Source organism: Siniperca chuatsi, linkage group LG10 (assembly GCF_020085105.1).
Source record: "Siniperca chuatsi isolate FFG_IHB_CAS linkage group LG10, ASM2008510v1, whole genome shotgun sequence".
Taxonomy (NCBI): Eukaryota; Metazoa; Chordata; class Actinopteri; order Centrarchiformes; family Sinipercidae; genus Siniperca; species Siniperca chuatsi.
The window spans coordinates 15,641,517-15,662,205 of NC_058051.1; the positions used below are offsets into that span (position 1 = coordinate 15,641,517).

The 20,689-nt window shown below is 41.8% G+C and overlaps 1 protein-coding gene across 2 annotated transcripts in view; it reads left to right on the top strand.

Moving 5' to 3' along the window:
• dip2ba (disco-interacting protein 2 homolog Ba) overlaps nucleotides 1-20,689 on the top strand; it is a 43,070-nt gene that overhangs the window by 18,372 nt on the left and 4,009 nt on the right. The window contains exons 2-38 of one of the 2 annotated variants that reach the window (XM_044212381.1): nucleotides 977-1,048; nucleotides 2,429-2,584; nucleotides 2,683-2,808; nucleotides 3,010-3,246; nucleotides 3,344-3,472; nucleotides 3,872-3,883; nucleotides 4,255-4,374; nucleotides 4,929-5,126; nucleotides 5,451-5,542; nucleotides 5,630-5,740; nucleotides 6,094-6,217; nucleotides 6,522-6,631; nucleotides 7,326-7,428; nucleotides 7,789-7,853; nucleotides 7,959-8,052; nucleotides 8,980-9,099; nucleotides 9,232-9,346; nucleotides 9,884-10,023; nucleotides 10,160-10,296; nucleotides 10,864-10,944; nucleotides 11,056-11,183; nucleotides 11,478-11,592; nucleotides 11,821-12,022; nucleotides 12,151-12,263; nucleotides 14,385-14,465; nucleotides 14,778-14,901; nucleotides 15,037-15,158; nucleotides 15,937-16,048; nucleotides 16,610-16,719; nucleotides 17,553-17,683; nucleotides 17,782-17,950; nucleotides 18,801-18,971; nucleotides 19,315-19,376; nucleotides 19,514-19,571; nucleotides 19,698-19,772; nucleotides 20,060-20,234; nucleotides 20,553-20,676. In XM_044212381.1, coding sequence (XP_044068316.1) covers nucleotides 977-1,048; nucleotides 2,429-2,584; nucleotides 2,683-2,808; nucleotides 3,010-3,246; nucleotides 3,344-3,472; nucleotides 3,872-3,883; nucleotides 4,255-4,374; nucleotides 4,929-5,126; nucleotides 5,451-5,542; nucleotides 5,630-5,740; nucleotides 6,094-6,217; nucleotides 6,522-6,631; nucleotides 7,326-7,428; nucleotides 7,789-7,853; nucleotides 7,959-8,052; nucleotides 8,980-9,099; nucleotides 9,232-9,346; nucleotides 9,884-10,023; nucleotides 10,160-10,296; nucleotides 10,864-10,944; nucleotides 11,056-11,183; nucleotides 11,478-11,592; nucleotides 11,821-12,022; nucleotides 12,151-12,263; nucleotides 14,385-14,465; nucleotides 14,778-14,901; nucleotides 15,037-15,158; nucleotides 15,937-16,048; nucleotides 16,610-16,719; nucleotides 17,553-17,683; nucleotides 17,782-17,950; nucleotides 18,801-18,971; nucleotides 19,315-19,376; nucleotides 19,514-19,571; nucleotides 19,698-19,772; nucleotides 20,060-20,234; nucleotides 20,553-20,676 — 4,414 coding nt within the window. The remainder of the gene's footprint in view (nucleotides 1-976; nucleotides 1,049-2,428; nucleotides 2,585-2,682; nucleotides 2,809-3,009; nucleotides 3,247-3,343; nucleotides 3,473-3,871; nucleotides 3,884-4,254; nucleotides 4,375-4,928; nucleotides 5,127-5,450; nucleotides 5,543-5,629; nucleotides 5,741-6,093; nucleotides 6,218-6,521; nucleotides 6,632-7,325; nucleotides 7,429-7,788; nucleotides 7,854-7,958; nucleotides 8,053-8,979; nucleotides 9,100-9,231; nucleotides 9,347-9,883; nucleotides 10,024-10,159; nucleotides 10,297-10,863; nucleotides 10,945-11,055; nucleotides 11,184-11,477; nucleotides 11,593-11,820; nucleotides 12,023-12,150; nucleotides 12,264-14,384; nucleotides 14,466-14,777; nucleotides 14,902-15,036; nucleotides 15,159-15,936; nucleotides 16,049-16,609; nucleotides 16,720-17,552; nucleotides 17,684-17,781; nucleotides 17,951-18,800; nucleotides 18,972-19,314; nucleotides 19,377-19,513; nucleotides 19,572-19,697; nucleotides 19,773-20,059; nucleotides 20,235-20,552; nucleotides 20,677-20,689) is intronic. The other variant, XM_044212383.1, reaches the window with a different exon arrangement.

Sequence of the window (20,689 nt, forward strand, 5' to 3'; positions counted from 1 at the left end):
AGTGACACCCCCCCTACACACACACACACACACACACACATACACACACAACCCTTTCCTCCCCGTTATCTTTGATTTTCCCCTTTTTCTTCTCGTCTCTATACATGTTGTTGTCAGTGGTTAGAGTGTGGAGGAGGTGTCAGGATTGAGGCTAAGCAGTCCTTTGGCACATTGCACTTGACATAGCATACGGTGTTATTACTGGACACAGAGGAAGGGGACTAACTGAGAGAGTGAGAGAGTTTGCATTTTGTAGTAGTGGGACTGTTTGTGTATACAAGGGAAGTGTGTACGTATGTTAGTTAACTGGACAGGGTGTGTCTTGCATGCATGTTTGCTGCACAAGCAGACTGTGTGTTTTGGGGTCCCAGTTAAGTGGACTTTGTCTTGCCTTTGTTGCTCTCTAACAGACTCTGGTAGCGGTGGGAGTCCTGCCAGTCCAAGGCCAAATGAGGAAGGGAAGGGGTGGGCCTTGGTGTACAGTGGGAAAGGGGTGTGGGGGGTAAATCCTTGAGTCCCATGTGAAACTGGCTCACATGGCTTCCTTTTTGCTCTGCTTACTATCCCAACTGTTCCCGATAGCCTTCAATTTTGCCATTGTTCTCTGCCTGGCACAGTTATCTGCTAGTTGCCGTAATCATATTTGGGTTTCGTAGCCCAGAGGAAGTTTTTGTGCACTCATCATGTTTGTTCACCGGGGCTAATGTAAGGCCAAACAATGGTGTTATCTCCTTGCCTGGTTGTAAATGGACTGAGCCTTCAACATGTGGAGTTCAGTAGATTTGGTTTAAAGAGGATTATTATAATGACTCAACCCCTGCAAATGTATTAGCTAAAGCAGAGACTGTGTGTTTGTGTGTGTGTCAGAGGAGTGTTGTGTGTGTACTTCAGCTGGTTTATGTGTGCACAGTTGTCTGGTGTTTGTGTGGTAATTATCAGTAACATAACGGTGTGGTGTCGCTGTCCTCTCTCCTAGGTGACATCACGCAGAAGGGCTATGAGAAGAAGAAAGCCAAGCTGCTGGCCTCCTACATCTCCCATTTGCCAAGTAAGGCCAGCTCTTCTTCTGCTCTTTGCTTTTCCTCATTTCACTTCTAAGCCCTGCTTTTCTCTTTCCTACATAATTTCCACCTCATCTGTCAGCATTCTTGGTGATGTGGAAACTTAAAGTAATTGCATCAGATGAACTCATCAAGTCAAGACTTCAGTATGCTGGAAGTTGCATCTCAGCTGATGGTTCATCCCCATCTGAGAATTACATAGAAAAAATAACTATATGAGTGTGGTTTTAAATGTGAAGTTTTTCTCAGCTTGATTAAAAAAAAGTAACTTCACTGAATGTCCAATGTGACTGTAATTCTCTTTGTCCAAGTTGTCCAAGAGAATTTCTGGCTTTCTGTGGCACTCTAGTGGCCAAAATGGGAACTGACATATGAAAACCAAACACACAATAACATCTAACAACTTCTGTAATAACTGCACCACTGTAGCAAATCCCCAGAATAACAAAACCACTGTGTGCCTCAGAGTTTGTGCTGTCGATTGTGAACCTGTGAACACAATTATCTTAAACCAGTGTCGGTTTACAAGCAGTCACAGAAGTAGGGAAGTACCAGAGTTTCACCGTACTACTATGAGCCAGTCACCTCTGTCCTCGTTGGTAAGCAGATCTGTTCAGTTTTTCTCCGTCACCTGACTAGCATGAGGGTGTGGTGTTTCCTCAGGAAAAAATGGACCACATTAGCAATGGCATGAAAAAATCCTTCTTGATATGTCAATGTAAGTTAATTTAAAAAGTGGAATACTTAACTTTCTTTCCTGCTACTTTAACCGTGGCCTGTTTTGGCTGGAGCACACAGGGAATTGAAAAGTACTGCAACAATCTAAATCTCATATGGATCATTTCCATATTTAATACTAAAATTAAATTCCCATGGTTGTTAGTGGGTTCTGCTTTCTGTCGTGTTATGGGCAGCTTGCCCTGAATGTATAAGCAGGTATTGAGAAGCTTTGAAGCTCCAAAGGTCACCTCCTACTCCTGCACCCGTCCTCTTGGGCCTCCTCATTTCTCTGAACCATCATATCTACAGGGACACATTTATTGCCCAGGCCCTTTGGGAGGAGAGGACAGTTGTCTAAAAATACATTTGCTTGAATCTAGCCTAGTTTCATGTACTGCGTTAACAGTATAAGTTGCATCAGTCAAGTACTTGTCCTTATTTCACTTAATGCTCAAATGCGCTGGAGTGAGGCTAAATTTAGAGAGCTTCTCAGAGTATCATATAATATTTATGCCTACATGTAGCTGTAATGGCATTATGTAAAGCTAAAGTGTGCAACTTTCCAAAAGCTTATGTTTGTTTGTTGTTTAGTATTGTTGCCCTACATGTGTTTTTATTGACTTTGCACATACCTGCTTGTTCTGTAGATGTGGATCTGTCTCTGCCAGATGTACAGCTCTCTCCGGGCCACAGTGCCGACCCCAGCCCGAGTCCTGAGGCCCCGGGCCCCTCCACATCTCCAGCCTCCAGACACCCCCGCACGCACCGCAGTGGAGGGGCCAGGGATGATCGCTACAGATCAGGTATACAGCATACATAAAAAAAAAACACAAACCATTTTTCTCTTAATTTAAAAATTGCTTGTTTTGTTTCACTCTGTTTATTCTGTCTGTTTATGTAGACATCCACACAGAGGCTGTGCAGGCAGCACTGGCCAAGCACAAAGAAGAGAAGATGGCACTGCCTATGCCAACCAAGAGACGCTCAGCTTTTGTCCAGTCTCCCATAGACACCTGCACACCTCCAGGTAAACTAGATTTCTCACACTCAGTGGGTAGCTGGTCAGTGTAATGATTATGGGACCTTCTTTTCAATCAGAAACCTTCAGTCTCTCTGGACAATTAAGTGTCCACATGACTGAAGTGTCTCTGGAGCAAGATACTGTGTCCCTGTCAACTGTAGGGGTGCTGCTCTGTAGCTGATAGTCAGGATTTTCTCTTTCCATCAGACACATCTTCTGCATCAGAGGATGAGGGCTCACTGCGCAGAAAGGCAGCTTTCAGTGCAGTGCTAGCCCAGAGCCTGCAGAGCCCTGATTACTGGATCAACCGTTCGGTCCAAAGCTCCTCCACATCCTCGTCTGCTTCCTCCACCCTCTCCCATGGAGAGCCCAAGACCCAGCCACAGCCCCAGCCCCTACCTGCTGCTTCCTTGTTGGCTGACGTACTGGCCCACACACGCATAGGTAAACTTCACTAATAAATATCTCCAATATTAAAGGATACATAACAGTGATGGTTGGCTGTTCTCAGTTATGACGCTCATATTCTCTTCTCCTCCAGAAAACAGTGTCCCCCCAGATGTGACATCCTCCACTCCCCAGGAGAGAGGTTCCAGGGTGGACATGCCTCCGGTGGTCAGGGGCATGAGCCGTGGACAGAGCCGCTCCAGCATGCTGGATACCGCTGACGGTAAACTCACACAAGCAAAGATGTTTCTAAATGTCTGTTGGTGGTATAAATGTATATATCAGGGTCTACATTTCTGCTAATGTGGGGAGAAAAATCACAGTACTTTACCATTCCTGAAACTGGTTGTCAATCTTTCTCTTCGGATTGGGAGGTTAAACCATTTGCATGTTCTAATCATGGCAGTTGAATGACGTTTTCTGTTTTGCATTGACCGTATGCGGCAACAAAGCTGATTGGAGTGTGCTCAAATCAATAAACTATCTGCCCATGTTCATCCAGAATCATCTTCAACATCATCCTCATTCCACTGTGTGGTGAATGCTGCTAACGACAGATATTTTGTGTTCTTTCTTTTGGGTCCATTAATCCTGTCCCTGTCTTGCCTTTCATTTAAAAAAGGCAAAAGAAAAGGTAATATAAATCGAAACTGGGGAAGGGGAGGGATGCTCAAAAGGCCCAAATCAGCTTGTTTTCCAACCTGGTGTCTGTCTCTCTGTCTTTATGTCTGTCTTGTGTCATAGGTTTAGACGTAGAGAACGTCCTATATTTTTTTTCCTAAAGATCGTCCAATCTGTGTCTCCTCAAGTATCAATTTCCCTTTTGAATCCTTCCTGCTGCTGACTCTGATCCTGACTGTGTGCTAGTGTGTATGGTTCTGCCTGTGTGTGATAAAGTAGAGATTTGTGTTAGAATAGAATTACATGTGTGGGTGTGCGCGTGTGTTGTTTTGGTTGTTTGTTTGCATATGTTTGTGACGGTGGCTGTTCTTGGTGTTTGTCCAGGCGTGCCTGTCAACAGCAGGGTGTCCACTAAGATCCAGCAGCTGTTAAACACACTCAAACGGCCCAAGAGACCACCGCTCAGCGAATTCTTTGTTGATGACTCTGAGGAAATTGTAGAAGGTGAGACAAATAGTGTGCATGTGCATGTTCTGTTTTTCTTTTTGTTAGAAAAAATGGGGAAAAGTTGAACCGAAATAATCATCACGTATAAGCCCTCACTTATTCACATGTGCACATTTGTCATGCATGAATTTCACCATCCCACATAGACTGTTAAACAATATCTCACAATTTGTTGGATGGGTTGCTGACATTCACATTGTAATGTTCAATTTTTTTGATTACTTATACAGCTATTGACATAGCTAACATAACTGGGAAACTATTTATGTTTAATTAAAGGAAGCTAAACAGAAAAAAGGCCAAAATGAATATATCTACCATTTTGTTTACCCAGAACTATTATTTTAAACTAAACGACACTGGTCAGGAATGACAGTATGGAAATCTTCTTGGCAGTTGAATGGCTGATGACAACCCCACTTACTGTCCACACAAGTTTCTTTGGTCACTCAGTTCTTTTGGAAACTACCATCATTTTTGTGACATATCAGTTATGTTGCCCCTAATCGTCTACTGCCTCCTCTTTCATCCGTACTTCTGTTGTTGTCCAGTGCCCCAGCCGGACCCCAACACCCCAAAGCCAGAGGGACGTCAAATCATCCCGGTGAAGGGGGAGCCCCTCGGAGTGGTCAGTAACTGGCCCCCTGCCCTGCAGGCTGCCCTGGCCCGCTGGGGGGCCACCCAGGCCAAGAGCCCTGCCCTCACTGCTCTGGATATCACCGGCAAACCCCTCTACACGCTCACATATGGTGAGCAACACCTCGACTCCTAGAAATGTTAATGTAGACAGTAAACAGCAAAGGTTTTTGTTCAACTTCTCAGTTTATGAAGTTCATGTCATTGTGTCCACCCAATATAAATGTGAGATATATCTCTTGCATATGAGCTGGTTCAAGTGAATAAATATTTGTTGGCTTGAGCAGAATAACACCTACAGTACATTTCCTCTAGTGTGGAGCTACAGTGGGTTGTGGAGTTCAACTGTGCTGGATCAGTTATACAACATTAATACATGGTAAATAAACAACAAACAGGACATTTTAAAATCATCATATCATTTTCTTTCTCCACAGGCAAACTATGGAGTCGCAGTCTGAAACTGGCCTATACACTGCTGAATAAACTGGGCACCAAGACAGAACCTGTCCTACAACCTGGAGATCGGGTAAGAGTCTGTCAGTCGCCAGTATGTTTATTAGTATGTAAAGTATAAAGGAACATGACAAGGAAAATATGTTTTTCTGTTTCATAGGTGGCACTGGTGTATCCAAACAGTGACCCAGGCATGTTCTGGGTGGCTTTCTATGGCTGCCTGTTAGCTGAGGTCATCCCTGTGCCCATTGAGGTACCACTGTCACGACAGGTAATGATGTCACTGTTGTCAAGTGAATTCCTCCATGGTGATCACTGAGTAATAAAAAATTAAATTGTATCAGATGTGATTCTTTGTGATCAAATAAAAAATCATGCCATGATTGAGAATGATGGAAGCAAATACTTAATAGGTCAGTCAGGTCTGAAATTTAAACCTAGAATTTGCCAAAAGCACATAGTGTCACTTGCTACATTTTTATGAAAATATCTGTCCTTGTTATCTTGAATTTTGTGGCACTTAATAAATGGACTAGTGTATGTGTGGTTTTTAATTGTCACAGTTTTGTATACTGGCCTCTCCTTGTGTGTCATAAGTCTCTTGACCCTTGTCTCTCTCCATAGGATGCAGGCAGCCAGCAGATTGGCTTCCTATTGGGCAGCTGTGGTGTTAGTCTGGCACTCACCAGTGAGGTGTGTCTCAAAGGGCTGCCCAAGACACCAAGTGGAGAGATTATCCAGTTCAAAGGTCAGTCAGACCAAAGCAGTCATCTCTGTCCCAGTCTCTTTGGGAGGCATTAGATAGACTCATATACAGTGTGATGTTCACTGGCCAATTTAGGGCCTCAATGTGTGAGTGGGTGGCTCCCTGGTCACTCTGCTTGTAAAGTATTGGCTGTTTACCTTTGGCCTTGAAACCAGGAGGTTGCAAGGTGAACATTGTCAATTTAATGCGGCTCCAAATTAGTGTACCTAAATCTATAACTTTTGCTTTGTGTCAGCCAAAGTATTTCTCTGTGTTTCTTTGTGATGATGTGAATTATGTTTACCAGGATGGCCAAGGATGAAATGGGTAGTGACAGACACCAAGTACCTGACCAAGCCATCCAAAGACTGGCAGCCTCACATCCCAACTGCCAACACAGACACCGCCTACATAGAGGTACATAAATTCACACTTTTAGCATATCTAGTTTGGTTTTACCAGTCATAAATAAATCATTCCCAAATCCTTGAGCCTTTGCCGTTACTGCCCCAAAACTGAAACGTCCTGCATGAGAAACTTGGGAAAGTGAATTAAATGTTATTTTCTAAATGACTTTGGAAAACATACAATAACTTTTATAGTTTAATGTTACCCTGTGTTTTATTGTATACTTTTTCTCCATTTTCTTTTTTTCCCGAGTGTGTGCTTTCTTTTTGTTTACTTTAAAATTTTAAAATCTCCATAGTATGACGGTGTAGTCCCTCATTCGTCCAGGAGTGTTCTATCGTAGAAAAGGTTTCAGTCGTAGTCATCTGGACACTGTTTTCAGAATCAAGACGTTTCGGCTCCCATCCGAAGTCATTCTCGCCAGAATGACTTCCGGATGGGAGCCAAACGCCTTTGATTCTGGAAAACAGTGTCCAGATGACTACGACTGAAACCTTTTCTCCATAGTATGATTTTTTGTATTTATGCCTTTTTTATGCATTGTAAAGAAAATACTTTTTAAATTTGACTCTTAGACAAGTGCTTAACATGTACTTTATGAAATGTATTTATTATTATTATTATTGGTTGGTTTCCAGGTAGCTTGTGCTCCCATTTAATTTTGTTGATGTTCGTGTGTGTGTTTCTGTCTCTTCCACCAAAGTACAAAGCAAGTAAGGAGGGGACAGTGATGGGAGTTGCTGTGTCCAAGATCTCCATGCTGACCCACTGCCAAGCCCTGACGCAGGCCTGTAACTATTGTGAAGGTCAGAGCTCAGTGCTTTATGTAACGTATACCTCTCCCACTTCTCTTACGCTAACTCTCTTTGTGTGTGTAAGGGTGAGATACTTTACCATTATAAACTAAGCATTAAAAGTTCAACAGTGCTCAGCTCTTGAGCTCTTCAGCAACACGTTTCATCGGCAGCCTGCCCCATAATTTATTTTCACTCTCTCCTGCTCAAAGAGAGACACCACAGAGAAGATTAGCAGAGATTTAAAAGAATATACACTCTAATGGACCACAAAATTAAATTTTTAGTGGTACCCAAATTATGTGTGTTTTACACAGTTAGCTGGTGATTGCACACATCTTTGCTTACAGGTTTTTGTGTTTTATGTCTTAGGTGAGACACTGGTCAATGTGTTGGACTGCAAGAAGGATATGGGCATGTGGCATGGCGTTTTAACGGTGAGATTGAATGCAACAATTTGTACTGTATACCCAGACTAGTTGACCTTTTTAACTTTGGTATGTAGCACAATATAACATTGACAATATGTGTATTTTTTCCAGAGTGTCATGAACAGAATCCACACCATCACAGTGCCATATGCTGTCATGAAAGCATGTCCAATGTCCTGGGTGCAGAGGGTGCACATTCACAAAGGTTCAGCCAATGTCCAATCTTACTTTTATATTCCATATTTGTATTCTTTCATTATTTTATTGGCTACTTAATTTTATATATATATTTAAACTGGTAGGATACAGATTAAGTTAAAAAACAAACAAAAATATAGCCACAGGCGGGTTCAAACCTTTTTTTGCTCAATGGAAGGAAGCAGCTCGATCGCCCAAAATTAAAGTTGCAGGCAGCAGCGAGCAAAGTCACTTCAGCTTACTTAATTCAGTTTGAAAGAAGGAGTGGGACCAATTACACACTTCCATCATTACGAAGCCTGCAGCCTTTCAATAATTGTGCACTCAAAACTTCCGCCATTCGCCCCGCCCCCCCTTCATCGGATTTGAATAAAACTCTGTATGTATGTTCAGGAAATAGAGCGGGAGGTGTACGATAAGTTTAATCAGGATTGCTCAAAGGCATCTTGAGTTATGGGCAAATATGTGATAGACCACGCCCACTTGCACTAATCAATATGAAAACTCTGATTTTGGTTAATACTTGCCCCCAAAGCATGCACACCAAAATTTGTGAAATTCTGTCTACCGGGTTTTGAGGTACAGTTTTTTTGGCATTTGTGGTGCCCCCTCAAAATGTGTCCAGCTCAAAATGCTTTGGCGCGCCTATTTCCAAACACGGCCTGAAGACATCTCCCAAGATTTATGCTTCGCAGTTTGAACCCTAATAAACCGGCACAAAAACAGGGGTATTATTAAAAGATTTTATTTCAAATGATAAAAGTAGACACGTAAACATGATGACCTACAACACCACTAAGTTTAATAACAGTGGTAACAAAAGTCGAGGAAAAAGATTTATGTAAACACAAGTGTATACATAAATTATGAAACAAACTGTAAATACAATATTTAAGTGCACCATATATAATATATTCCCCTTACCCTCTGATAGCACGTGTGGCCTTGGTGAAGTGCCGTGACCTCCACTGGGCCATGATGGCCCACAAGGAGCAGAGAGACACCAACCTGTCCTCCATACGTATGCTTATTGTGGCTGATGGAGCAAACCCATGTGAGTCACTTCTCCTGCACAAACACGGCCTCCTTGTGATAAAGAACTACTTTGTACAGATATTTTAACATGTTGGGTTGTGACTGTTTCTGCCCTGTTTTGCTAATTTTTGTATCCATTGTTTGTTATCAGGGTCTGTGTCGTCGTGTGATGCCTTCCTGAATGTGTTTCAGTCTCATGGTCTGAAGCCTGAGGTGATCTGTCCATGCGCCACCTCTCCTGAGGCCCTGACTGTGGCCATACGCAGGTACCACATCTGCATACTCGCATGCTTTGGGAAGAGATTCTCTGATACTGGGGAGTTCAAAACTAGTGCAAACAACAAGAGTAACTTTGCACATAACACTCATTAAGCTCATTAATTTAGTGCGTCTTAAAATGATTTATCTTTGTTGTGTTTTTTATTGACATGTAAACAACCATTAAGTAACTGACTACCTGACTTGTCTAGGATGAAAAGATTGTAAGAGACAGACCAAATAAGACACCAACTGGCATGACTTTTGTACTTACACATCAAGTCACTTAAAAATTCACATCTCTTCCTAACATCATACTTTTCTGAGTTCAAGTAAAAAAATAATGTCTTGGCTAAAATAATTTCACTACTTTACAAGTAAGTCAACTCAAAAATCAAACCACGTGTCTTGTTCTAGATAAAAACACTGAAACCACTGCATTTTGAAACTGAGACTTGTTTTGTGCATCAGCAGACCTCAACACTGTTACCTTTCTGCTGCCTTCCCGTGTGGCCCGTTCACTTCTCTTTTTGCCCTCTCTGCAGGCCTGGTGCACGAGGAGCTCCACTACCAGCCAGGGCCATCCTGTCTATGGGCGGGCTGAGTCATGGCGTGATCAGGGTGAACACAGAGGACAAGAACTCCGCACTCACTGTTCAGGATGTGGGCCACATCATGCCTGGAGGTTAGCCACTGCAGTTGGCTTTAATTGGCACTGCAGAACTGCAGCAGCTGCCACATTTACTTTATCTTTTCTTTATCAGAATTCAGGTACATAAACATACGGAATGTTAATGTTGTGACCTGTTTGTGTGTTTCAGCTCTGATGTGCATTGTGAAACCAGACGGGCCTCCTCAGCTGTGCAAGACAGATGAAATAGGAGAGATTGTGATCAACTCTCGGGCTGGAGGCACCATGTACTACGGCCTGCCTGGTGTCACCAAGAACACATTCGAGGTCTGTCAAAGTTTAAAACCCATGTTTAAGAACTGCCTATGACTCATTCCACATCTGTTCTTGATACACTAGAGTATAAAAACATGTAACATGCTGTGGCTACTAAATAAATATTTGGTATGAGACAAGAAATGTAGTTTGCAGCAACGTGCAATCAGAACTCTACCTAAAAAGTCATGTTCACACCTGAGAACGAACTTCCTGGCGACCGGTCCAGGGTGTCCCCTGCTTCTTGTCGAGTGTGTGCTGGGATCAGCTCCAGTCCCCCTCGGCCCTGCATAGGATAAGCTGGTTTAGAAAATAGATGGATGGGAAAGAAGCACAGATTTAAATAATCACTAGATGGAGCCACAGTCATGAAACGGTTACATTGTATTTATTCCCTCATTTACTGATAACAGGCTTCATAAGGAGTCCATAAGTGTGTTTCTGTCCAAGACATTTATTTTCCTGAACTAAACTTTTAAATGCAGTATCACAATTCTTTTGGCATACCTTTTGAAATATGCCAGGATGAGATTTACTGTGCTTTATGTATTTCTTTATGATTTCTCTGTTAATCTGTAGGTGATCCCCGTTAACCAAGCTGGAGCACCCATAGGAGAAATTCCCTTCAGTCGGACTGGTCTGCTTGGATTTGTAGGACCGGTGAGGCACGCATTCACAGACATAAAGAGTTAGCTTTCTGAAATTTGGCTGAAGAAATAAGGGCAGAGAGACTTCTGTGTTCCTCGCTGACTTAAACTGTCTGCTCCACAGGGCAGTCTGGTGTTTGTTGTAGGGAAGATTGAGGGGCTGCTGATGGTGAGCGGGCGACGCCACAACGCTGATGACCTGGTGGCCACTGCGCTAGCAGTGGAGCCTGTCAAAACAGTTTACAGAGGGAGGTGAGACACTGACTGCTCCCTTATCCAGTGTGCTTGATGTGTGTGTGTGTGTGTGTACAATTTCACCCCGTAACAGGCTGCATGGCTGCACAGGCAACACCATAGAACACCATTTTAGAAATACATGTGCCCATATAAGCAATGATAATTTTGTGATATTTTCTTGGTAAATAAGAAAAATAGCTCCTGTATATGCCCACAAACTGAACAATCCCTTTAACAATCTGCAGCCTCTCCCTGTGTGTGTTGGTCCAGAGTGTGTCAGTGCTTATTTCTCTGTTGTCATTCATGCAGGATCGCTGTATTCTCTGTGACGGTGTTTTATGACGAGAGGATAGTGATTGTGGCAGAGCAGAGGCCAGATGCCAGTGAGGAGGACAGCTTCCAGTGGATGAGTCGAGTACTGCAGGTAAATCACATATATCGTGTCACCTGGTGTGAAGAATCATTAAATATTTTTCTTTTTTATGATTTAGGTGTATTTAGGTGTACTAGCTTGTGTTATGTCACAGATTCTCCCTTTTATGCCTTTAGTTCTGTTTGAGAGAGAAACAACCCTCAACAGGACATTTTATGGTATACTGTGTTCATTTTGCATCCATTAAACTATATCAAGTGATGCGTATTTTCTGCACAGGCCATCGACAGTATCCACCAGGTTGGCTTGTACTGCCTCGCGCTCGTCCCAGCCAACACCCTCCCAAAGACGCCCCTTGGAGGCATCCACATCTGTGAAACCAAGCAGAACTTTCTGGAGGGAAACCTGCACCCCTGTAATATCCTCTTGTGCCCGCACACCTGTGTTACCAACCTGCCCAAGCCACGGCAGAAACAGCCAGGTAGGCCGCCTCAGACCACATCTGCTGATGCTTACTATATAACATCACAGCAAAGAAGGAAATATCACAAGTTGTATGTTATTATGTGGTTTGTTCTGTTGGCATCATGACGTCTTTGATCTGTTCAGTGGATGTTGGTCCTGCTTCTATGCTGGTTGGTAACTTGGTGGCAGGGAAACGGATCGCCCAGGCTACAGGCAGAGAGCTGGGTGTAGTGGAGGACCAGGATCTGATCCGAAAGGTACTGTTTGCCACACAGACCATGAACCACACTGACCCTAGATTATATTACTGTGAATTGTTATATCTAAAGCAATCTATATCTATGACTCTAACATTAACACCTGGACAGTGAGACAAAATGTGTACTAATAAACTTTATGCTGTTGTTATTTTTAATTACTGTATATAACAAACTACATTATTTTAGAGCTGCAATGATTAGTCGATTAAAAAACGGCAACTATTTTGCTAATCGATTAATTGTTTTATCGATTAAGTGATTTATCAAGCAAAAATGCCAAGTATGTGATGGTTTCAGCTTCTCAAATGTTGTCTTAACATTATTGTAATCTGAATATCTTCGCGTTTTGGACTGTTGGTCGGACAAAACAAGACATTTGATGACATAACATCGGCTTTAGGAAATTGTGATGTTAATCAAGAAAATAACTGGCAAATTAACTGATTATGAAAATAATCTTTAGTTTCAGGCCTACGGTATATGAAACACAAATCAAATTACACTGATGTATAAACTGGAAATGCTCTGAATGTGCTTACCAAGTTTAAAGATGCCTCTGTAACAGTCAGGGGAAAAATGGATGCTGATGTTTTATCCTAAAACTGTTGTTGTTCTGCCTTTACTTCGCTTGGGTTGGGCTTTAGCTCTGTATGTGGCCCACCATGATGGTAAGGCTCTAGTCTGGCCCCCACCCGTCTTTGCTTCTGCTGCTTCTGTCAGTCAGATGTGCTTTTGCAGCCGTGATAGCCCGACGGCCACCAGCAACAGCTTTGGCCCAACGCACAGAGATGACTGTCCAGGCTGGCTCCTTGGCCAGCAGGGGTCCACACACTTAAACTAATATACAGTAATACATTAAAAATTAAGTTAAGTGCCGTTCTCCATTTGTCAGTGTCCCATAATAGATTCTCTCTGCCATCACCTTTAAGATGGGAGTTGGCCAGCAGCCTGCTAGCTTTGCCAAACCAAAAGCTCAGCAATAGATTCATTCTACATCTACTCTAATTTAATGAAAGTTTCTTGTCTTTCTTGCTTTAAGGAGGTAAAGCAGACTCTGAGCAAGTGATTAGAAACAGTCTGCTGTCATATGTGACCATTGAAGACCATGTCATCATATACTGTGATGCACAATACTAACATCTTAATAAACCCAAAAATAAAAGTTTTAGTTAGGGACATTTTCGTGTGCACCTCTGCTCGCTGTGTTCACTGTGATGCTCCCATCTGTAGCATGGCTTGATGAGTGGTCAGGGCAGCCGGTCTGCATGATGTGACTCCTGATTCATTGTTGAACAGAGCACGACCTGTTGTCTGACTGAGAGAGAGAGAGAGTGGCACAAAGGATGACCAGTGATTTTAATATGGCCAGCAATGTGCTGTATATTATTTTTGTTTGTCCACAGAACGTCACGGTGTTAACTTTATTTTTTTGTTACTTTATGTGTTGCTTTAAAAGACAGCTTTGCTTCCCATCTGGTCTTTTTCGGTCCTGTGCACTGGCCAGTTCCTCAGCTTATTGACACTACTGATCAAGAGGCTAATAATGCATTTATTTAATTGTAAAAATAGCCAGTTAATTGTTCCCTTCGATTAAGAAATAGTTCACTAAGGCACTAATAGGTTGTGAAAACTTATTTTTCAAAGCTTTTCAAAATTGTCATGACCCTTTGTTTGAAAGGCCCATAGCTTGTTAGTTTTTGACAGTGGCTCCAATTTGCCTCCTACCAGGTGCAGATGGTGCCAGCATGACCTTGCACTTGGCAAAAAATATTCTCTGGATACTACCGTTGTGTGCTTGTGTGTCTCTATGTGAGAGGTCAAAAACGTCACAGGATATCTTTTGATGTACTTTAAAATGTTTTCAGTTCTCTATTCCACACACAAGTCTGTTTGAAATGAACAAATGTATCTGTTGTCACTGAGAGGACTGTTAATTTTTAGCTGAATGAAATATGAAGTGCAACTATGTTGACTGTTTTCAGGATAGCTTTTATGTGTTTATCTGTTGATCATTTTTAAATGGATTATTATTTGCCACTGATTTTTACAAAAATTGTGCAATACATGTATTGTGTCAGTCCTCCATTAATGTTTGTGATGACACACTTTCTTTACCAGCACCAGTTCTTGTCTGAAGCTCTGCAATGGAGAGCTCAAACTGACCCAGACCATGTCCTATATGTGCTGCTCAATGCCAAGGTAGATCACACACACACACACACACACACACACACACACACACTCACTCACTCACTCACTCACTCACTCACTCACTCACTCACTCACTCACTCACTCTCTCTCTCTCTCTCTCTCTCTCTCTCTCTCTCTCTCTCTCTCTCTCTAAATAAATCTAAGTAAAACTGAGAAATCAGTTAATAGTAAGAATCAAAGTATCAGAGAAACATACTGACACAAAGAATGCCTAATTCTTTTACCTTTGGTAATAGTACTAATGGTGATCCATTTTGTTTGGTGTGACTTCAGCTGTACTTCCTCTCTCTTTGCTGTAGGGGGTGCCAGTGTGCACAGCCACTTGTGCTCAGTTGCACAAGAGAGCAGAGAAAATCACAGCTACCCTAATGGAGAGAGGAGGCCTCAACACAGGAGACAATGTGGTGCTGCTTTATCCCCCAGGTAAACCCACACATACACACACCCTCATCATTGTAGACAGCCATATTTCCTTATTTTTTGCCATTTAATATACAGTGAAAAAGTACAATTTGTATTTTAGTTCACGGCGTTCCTGTCTGTATCTTATTTCTACAGGTATTGACCTGATAGCTGCCTTTTATGGCTGTCTCTATGCGGGGGTCATCCCTGTAACAGTGAGGCCACCCCACCCACAGAACCTGGCTGCTACTCTCCCCACTGTCCGCATGATCATTGATGTGAGTGCACACCACTGGGACTGTCATGAAAATCCAAAACTGATTTTCTGATTAATGGTGCTTCCGTTACATAGTGTTTTTCAATCAAGCATTACCAAAGCATAATGGAGTTATTAATGTAAAGTACAACAAGTAGTATTCAGTCATTCACTATCTTTGCATTTATTTAATCTTAGACAGCTCTTTAAAGGGTCAGTACGCCTAAAGCACAAAGCAAACATGTTTTCCCACTTACCCCTAGCCATGCAGGTAGAACATGTTTTGTGATTTGGCTGAACTGAGTTTTTAAAGAAACTACTTTTGCTTCATTACATCTTCAAGCATATTTTAGTTTTAACTGAACCATGCAGTATCTATTTAAAACACAACATACTAGTAGCCAGAGAAGTTCATTACTGAACATTATAACATAGCTTTAATTTGTCAATATTCAATCACTTTCAAGCACCAAAATATGTCATATACATCAACAGAAATAGTAACCTTACTTTCACTTTTTATGCACCACTTGAGCCATCTATTGTAATTATTGAAGTGCCCTAAAGCAAGTAACTGAATTCCACCCAGATTCAGTGAAGTAGTTCTGCTGTTGACCCCTATAACTGATTTCCCTGGAGGGAAGCAAATAAAATTGAATTTGACCTCAGGGATCAATAGTATAAAAATAATTAAATGCCTTTTATTTGAGTAACACCTCGAAAGGAGGATTCTAACCAGAGGTCAATATTAAAATGTTGTTGTTGGATGACCTTCTTTATGTGTTTGCTGGGTGTTATAGGTGAGCAAAGCAGCCTGCATCCTCACCACTCAGGCTCTCATGAGGATCCTCAGGTCCAGGGAAGCTGCTGCCAGCGTCAACATCAAGACGTGGCCTACTATCATCGATACAGGTGCTGGAAACTGTTGAGATCTGTTCAGATTAGAACATCTTAGAGGCATTAGGCATGATATGAAGCAGCTGACCACAGTTATATAAGTGTGGCATTGTGTACTTTACTGCTTTTATGACACATCTCTGGGGGCGCACGGATTTAGCATAATTTAAGACTAAAAAAATGTGTTCCCCTTCTGGCCACAAGGTGTCCTGTATGCTCTTTGCTTGTCTTTGAACACGTTGGGGAAACCTAATGTAGACTAAAAGCTCTCTGTAGTCCTAAAATATTTTCAGCAAGCATTCAACCATTTCTATACATTTCTTAAAATAACAGTGCAAAGTTGCATTTGAACAGGGAGTCACTGCATATGATGTAGGTGCGATAAGTTCAAAATAAATGTATAGCTTTTTAAAATGTGCAGTGAAATGGCACATTTGCCTCTGAAATTATACCATCCTCCCACTAAACAAAAAACACTGAACTAGCAAACAATACAAAAGTGTACAAAATACAAAAGTGTGTGATTTATTTTGTCCAGTAAGAAAATAACAAAAGTCCATTTCCCTCTTATCCCAGATGATCTCCCCAGAAAGCGGCCTCCGCACATTTATAAACCCCCTACAGCTGAGATGCTGGCCTACCTGGACTTCAGTGTGTCCACCACAGGCATGTTGACTGGAGTGAAGGTAAATTACTCTCACAAATCATGCATAACATCATATATAACATGAGTTACTCAAAAATGTGTTTTGCTTATTGTTACTTCACTTTGATGTTTGACTTTAAGAGTGCAGAATGATGTGTTTATAGAGTTTGACATTAGAAGGCTGTTTTCACATCAGTCTGTTGACGGGGAAAAGATCCTCCGTGCTCAACTTAAATTTTGGTTTAAGACGTGTATGTATGAGCAGGATTTTAGTTTGTGTGATGTGGAAATATGAAGCCAGCGCACAGACACTGAGAATGGATTTTTCAGTGAAGTAGGAGACATCTTGTGTCCAACAGTTAAGCTTTTGAAACAAAAAAACATTTGCATATTCATAGATTTGGATTTGAGGAATAAGGAGTAATAATTTTAAACATTTTTAACGAGGTTATTTAATTTTTTCTTTTTTTTTTTGAAAAATCACATCAGACGCAAATTATTATTCAAAGCAGAGTATTTTTATATGTCTAAAAAACATGTTTTTCTTTAAGGTAAATACTCAATGACACAAATCATTCGTATGAAGCAAAGATTCATGAAGTCAAAGTACATTGTTGAATTTAATCTCTTTAGCCAGAGATGTGGTGAGCAATACTGAAAGTGGCAAAAAAATATTAATGCTATTAGAAATGTAGGCGTGGGAGAGTTGATGTTGCATACAGTTAATACATGTTACAGACACTAGGCACAGGACATGAATAGTATTTTTGTTTTATTTGCAGCAGAAGGGCTCTTGGTGAATTTGCTCTTACTGTGTAGGTTTGATGACAGACTACAGTTTTTTTTAAAGAGTTTATGACTATTTCTTGTCAGATGTCTCATGCTGCAGTCAGTACTCTGTGCCGCTCCATTAAGCTGCAGTGTGAGCTCTACTCCTCACGCCAAATAGCCATCTGCCTGGACCCATACTGTGGCCTGGGCTTCGTCCTGTGGTGCCTCTCCAGGTAACATACACACACACAGACTGAATATCATATTTCATATAACATGCTGTTCTTGTACATGTGCCGTTGTTGCTGTAACAAGTGTGTTTTTGGCCCAGTGTTTACTCAGGTCACCAGTCCATCCTTATCCCTCCCCTGGAGCTGGAGAGCTCGCTGTCTCTGTGGCTGAGCACGCTCAGTCAGTACAAGATCAGAGACACCTTCTGCTCCTACTCTGTCATGGAGCTCTGCACCAAAGGCCTGGGCACCCAGACAGAGATGCTGAAGGTCAGAATCACACTCATACACACCCAAAATAATTTGCCACATTTGGTTCCCCTTTGAAATGACTGCGCTGTAATTTCTGTCATTACTTTAATAATAATAAAAAATGTTTGTGTTAAAACATTAATTGGTGTTAATTAATTAATTGATTGCGCAGGAATCTTATCTGTTGCGAAGGCAACTAATAAAACACCTGTCTGATTCAATAATTTAAAAATGATTGATTTTATTTATTTTTTTGGGCACTTTATGCCTCCATCAGTGAGTTGGAAGTAGAGAGATGTCAGGACATGTTGCTACGACATTGCAGCAAAGGTCCTCAGCTGGACTTGAACCGTGACGTTGTAGTTGTAGGGCGTCTCAATTATTGATTTTTTTAAAGTTGTAATGAGAACAACAAAATTAGATTATTCAGCATATGTAACCAATAAGAATCCATGTCAAATGTAGTTACTCAACATGTTTTTGCACACCTGTATGTAATGGACAAGTGCATCAAAGGATATAAAAATGATAAATAGGAAAAAAGTAAACTCCAGTACATTGTCAACACTTTCAGACCATTCAAACTAGACCATGCTGCAGAAGACTGCAGAAGAAGGTCATCTGACAGATAAATTGCGTACTTATTAAATGGACTGTAAGATGTTTACAACATGTGGAAGTTTACGTCTATTTTTAAGTCATAAATCTGGTTCTTGTGGTTCGGTGTTCAGTATCTCTACTTATTCTGTTCTGTTTCAAAGCACTTTGCATAAAAATGTCCTCTAATGCTGAGTTCATGTTTGTGTCAAGCTCTGTCCACATGTAACTGTTAAAAGTGTGAATAATCTTTAGCCATGCGTGTCTCCAGACGCGGGGTCTGAATCTGTCGTGTGTGAGGAGCTGTGTGGTTATAGCAGAGGAACGTCCTCGCCTCGCTCTCACGCAGTCCTTCTCCAAGCTCTTCAAAGATCTTGGCTTGTCGCCGCGCGCCGTCAGCACCGCCTTCGGCTCCAGGGTCAACCTGGCCATCTGCCTGCAGGTTGGTTTCATACGGACACACACACTGAATCATCTTATGAGTTCACTCTGCATATTTTGACTTTCCCTAATTCAACTCATTCTTGTGTGTCATATAAATTGTTTAGTCTAGTGTTTAATCTTGAACAGTTTTAGTCAACTGCTTACCTACCAGTTATTTTTGTAAAATGTTTACTTTCCACGTGCAATTTTTTAAAATTGTACTCTACAGAAATGTTTTTCCATGCCAACCTTAAGTATTAGTGAACAATAATAACCTATTGATGGTCTAAATAGGCCAAAAGGTTTCAGGTTCAGTTAGATTTCTCACATTTCAGGGTGTTTATTATCCCCTCTGTCCTCAGGGCACTGCTGGACCAGACCCCTCCACCGTCTACGTTGACATGAAGTCTCTGCGCCACGACAGGTAAGACTGGAAACTCTTGTAACCAGAGCAAAGACAACTACAGTTGTCACATGATCCAACTGGTGAAAACAATCAATGGTGTGTTGGTCAGATCAAACAGAATGATTGACAGGCTGTCTCTTGTCCGTGTCCCTCAGAGTGAGGCTGGTGGAACGAGGAGCGCCACAGAGTCTTCCCCTCATGGAGTCAGGCACAGTAAGTATTGATTATTGACTAAAAAGACTTGTGTGTGATGCTCTCACTGGCCACAGACCCAGAGAGGTAATAGAAGTGGTTGTATTATCCATAAAGCTAAACTCTCTTCGTATGTTCTCCTCCAAGATCCTACCAGGAGTGAGGGTCATCATAGTCAATCCAGAGACCAGAGGCCCGCTGGGAGATTCACATCTTGGGGAGGTGAGTGGGCAGAGAGGATCATGGGATGCTGATATTTAAACATTTTCTACCTCTTATTACTTACCTCTTATGATTCTGCAACATATTAAGTGGTTTCACTTGCGCAGAGTGAAGTGAGCACAGCTATTCGACACAAAAAGGAGAGGGGCGCACTGATCGATGAATTTCTTCTTTTTTTTTTTTATCTGAGATTTACTGTGAAAACTTGTTTGCTCAGATTTTAGAGGTCACACAAATGCAAAACATACTCCAGGCCTCATTCATTGTTTTGTATTGTCTTTGTTCAGATCTGGGTAAACAGCCCTCACAGTGCCAGTGGCTACTACACCATCTATGGGGAGGAGAGTCTGCAGGCGGATCATTTCAACACCAGACTCAGCTTTGGGGAGCCCCACACTCTGTGGGCCAGGACGGGCTACCTGGGCTTCATCAAGAGGACTGAGCTACTGGATGCAAGCGGAGGTGAGAGGACATTTGAAAAATGTATTGAGAAATTGTTTTGGCTAATCCAGTGAATTATATATCTGAAAAATTAGGGTACATCATCATATTGATGAATACTGGTATAATGCAGTTCTCCTCAATGATTTGCAACATTACCCTCAATGCCAAAATGCAACCAGATATTAAAGGGATAGAGACCACAGCATGAACAATATGGCACAATCTCTAAAGACAGACAAATGTATATTGTCTGACAGTATATAGTCTCATATTGCCCAACCCTAGTTACGTCCATAACTATAAATAATCAAATACTTCTGTTCTTTTCTGCTACAGATCGTCATGATGCCTTGTTTGTGGTGGGCTCCCTCGATGAAACATTAGAGTTGAGGGGGTTACGCTATCACCCCATCGACATCGAGACGTCTGTGTCCCGAGCCCACCGCAGCATCGCGGAAAGGTGAGGTTCTTCA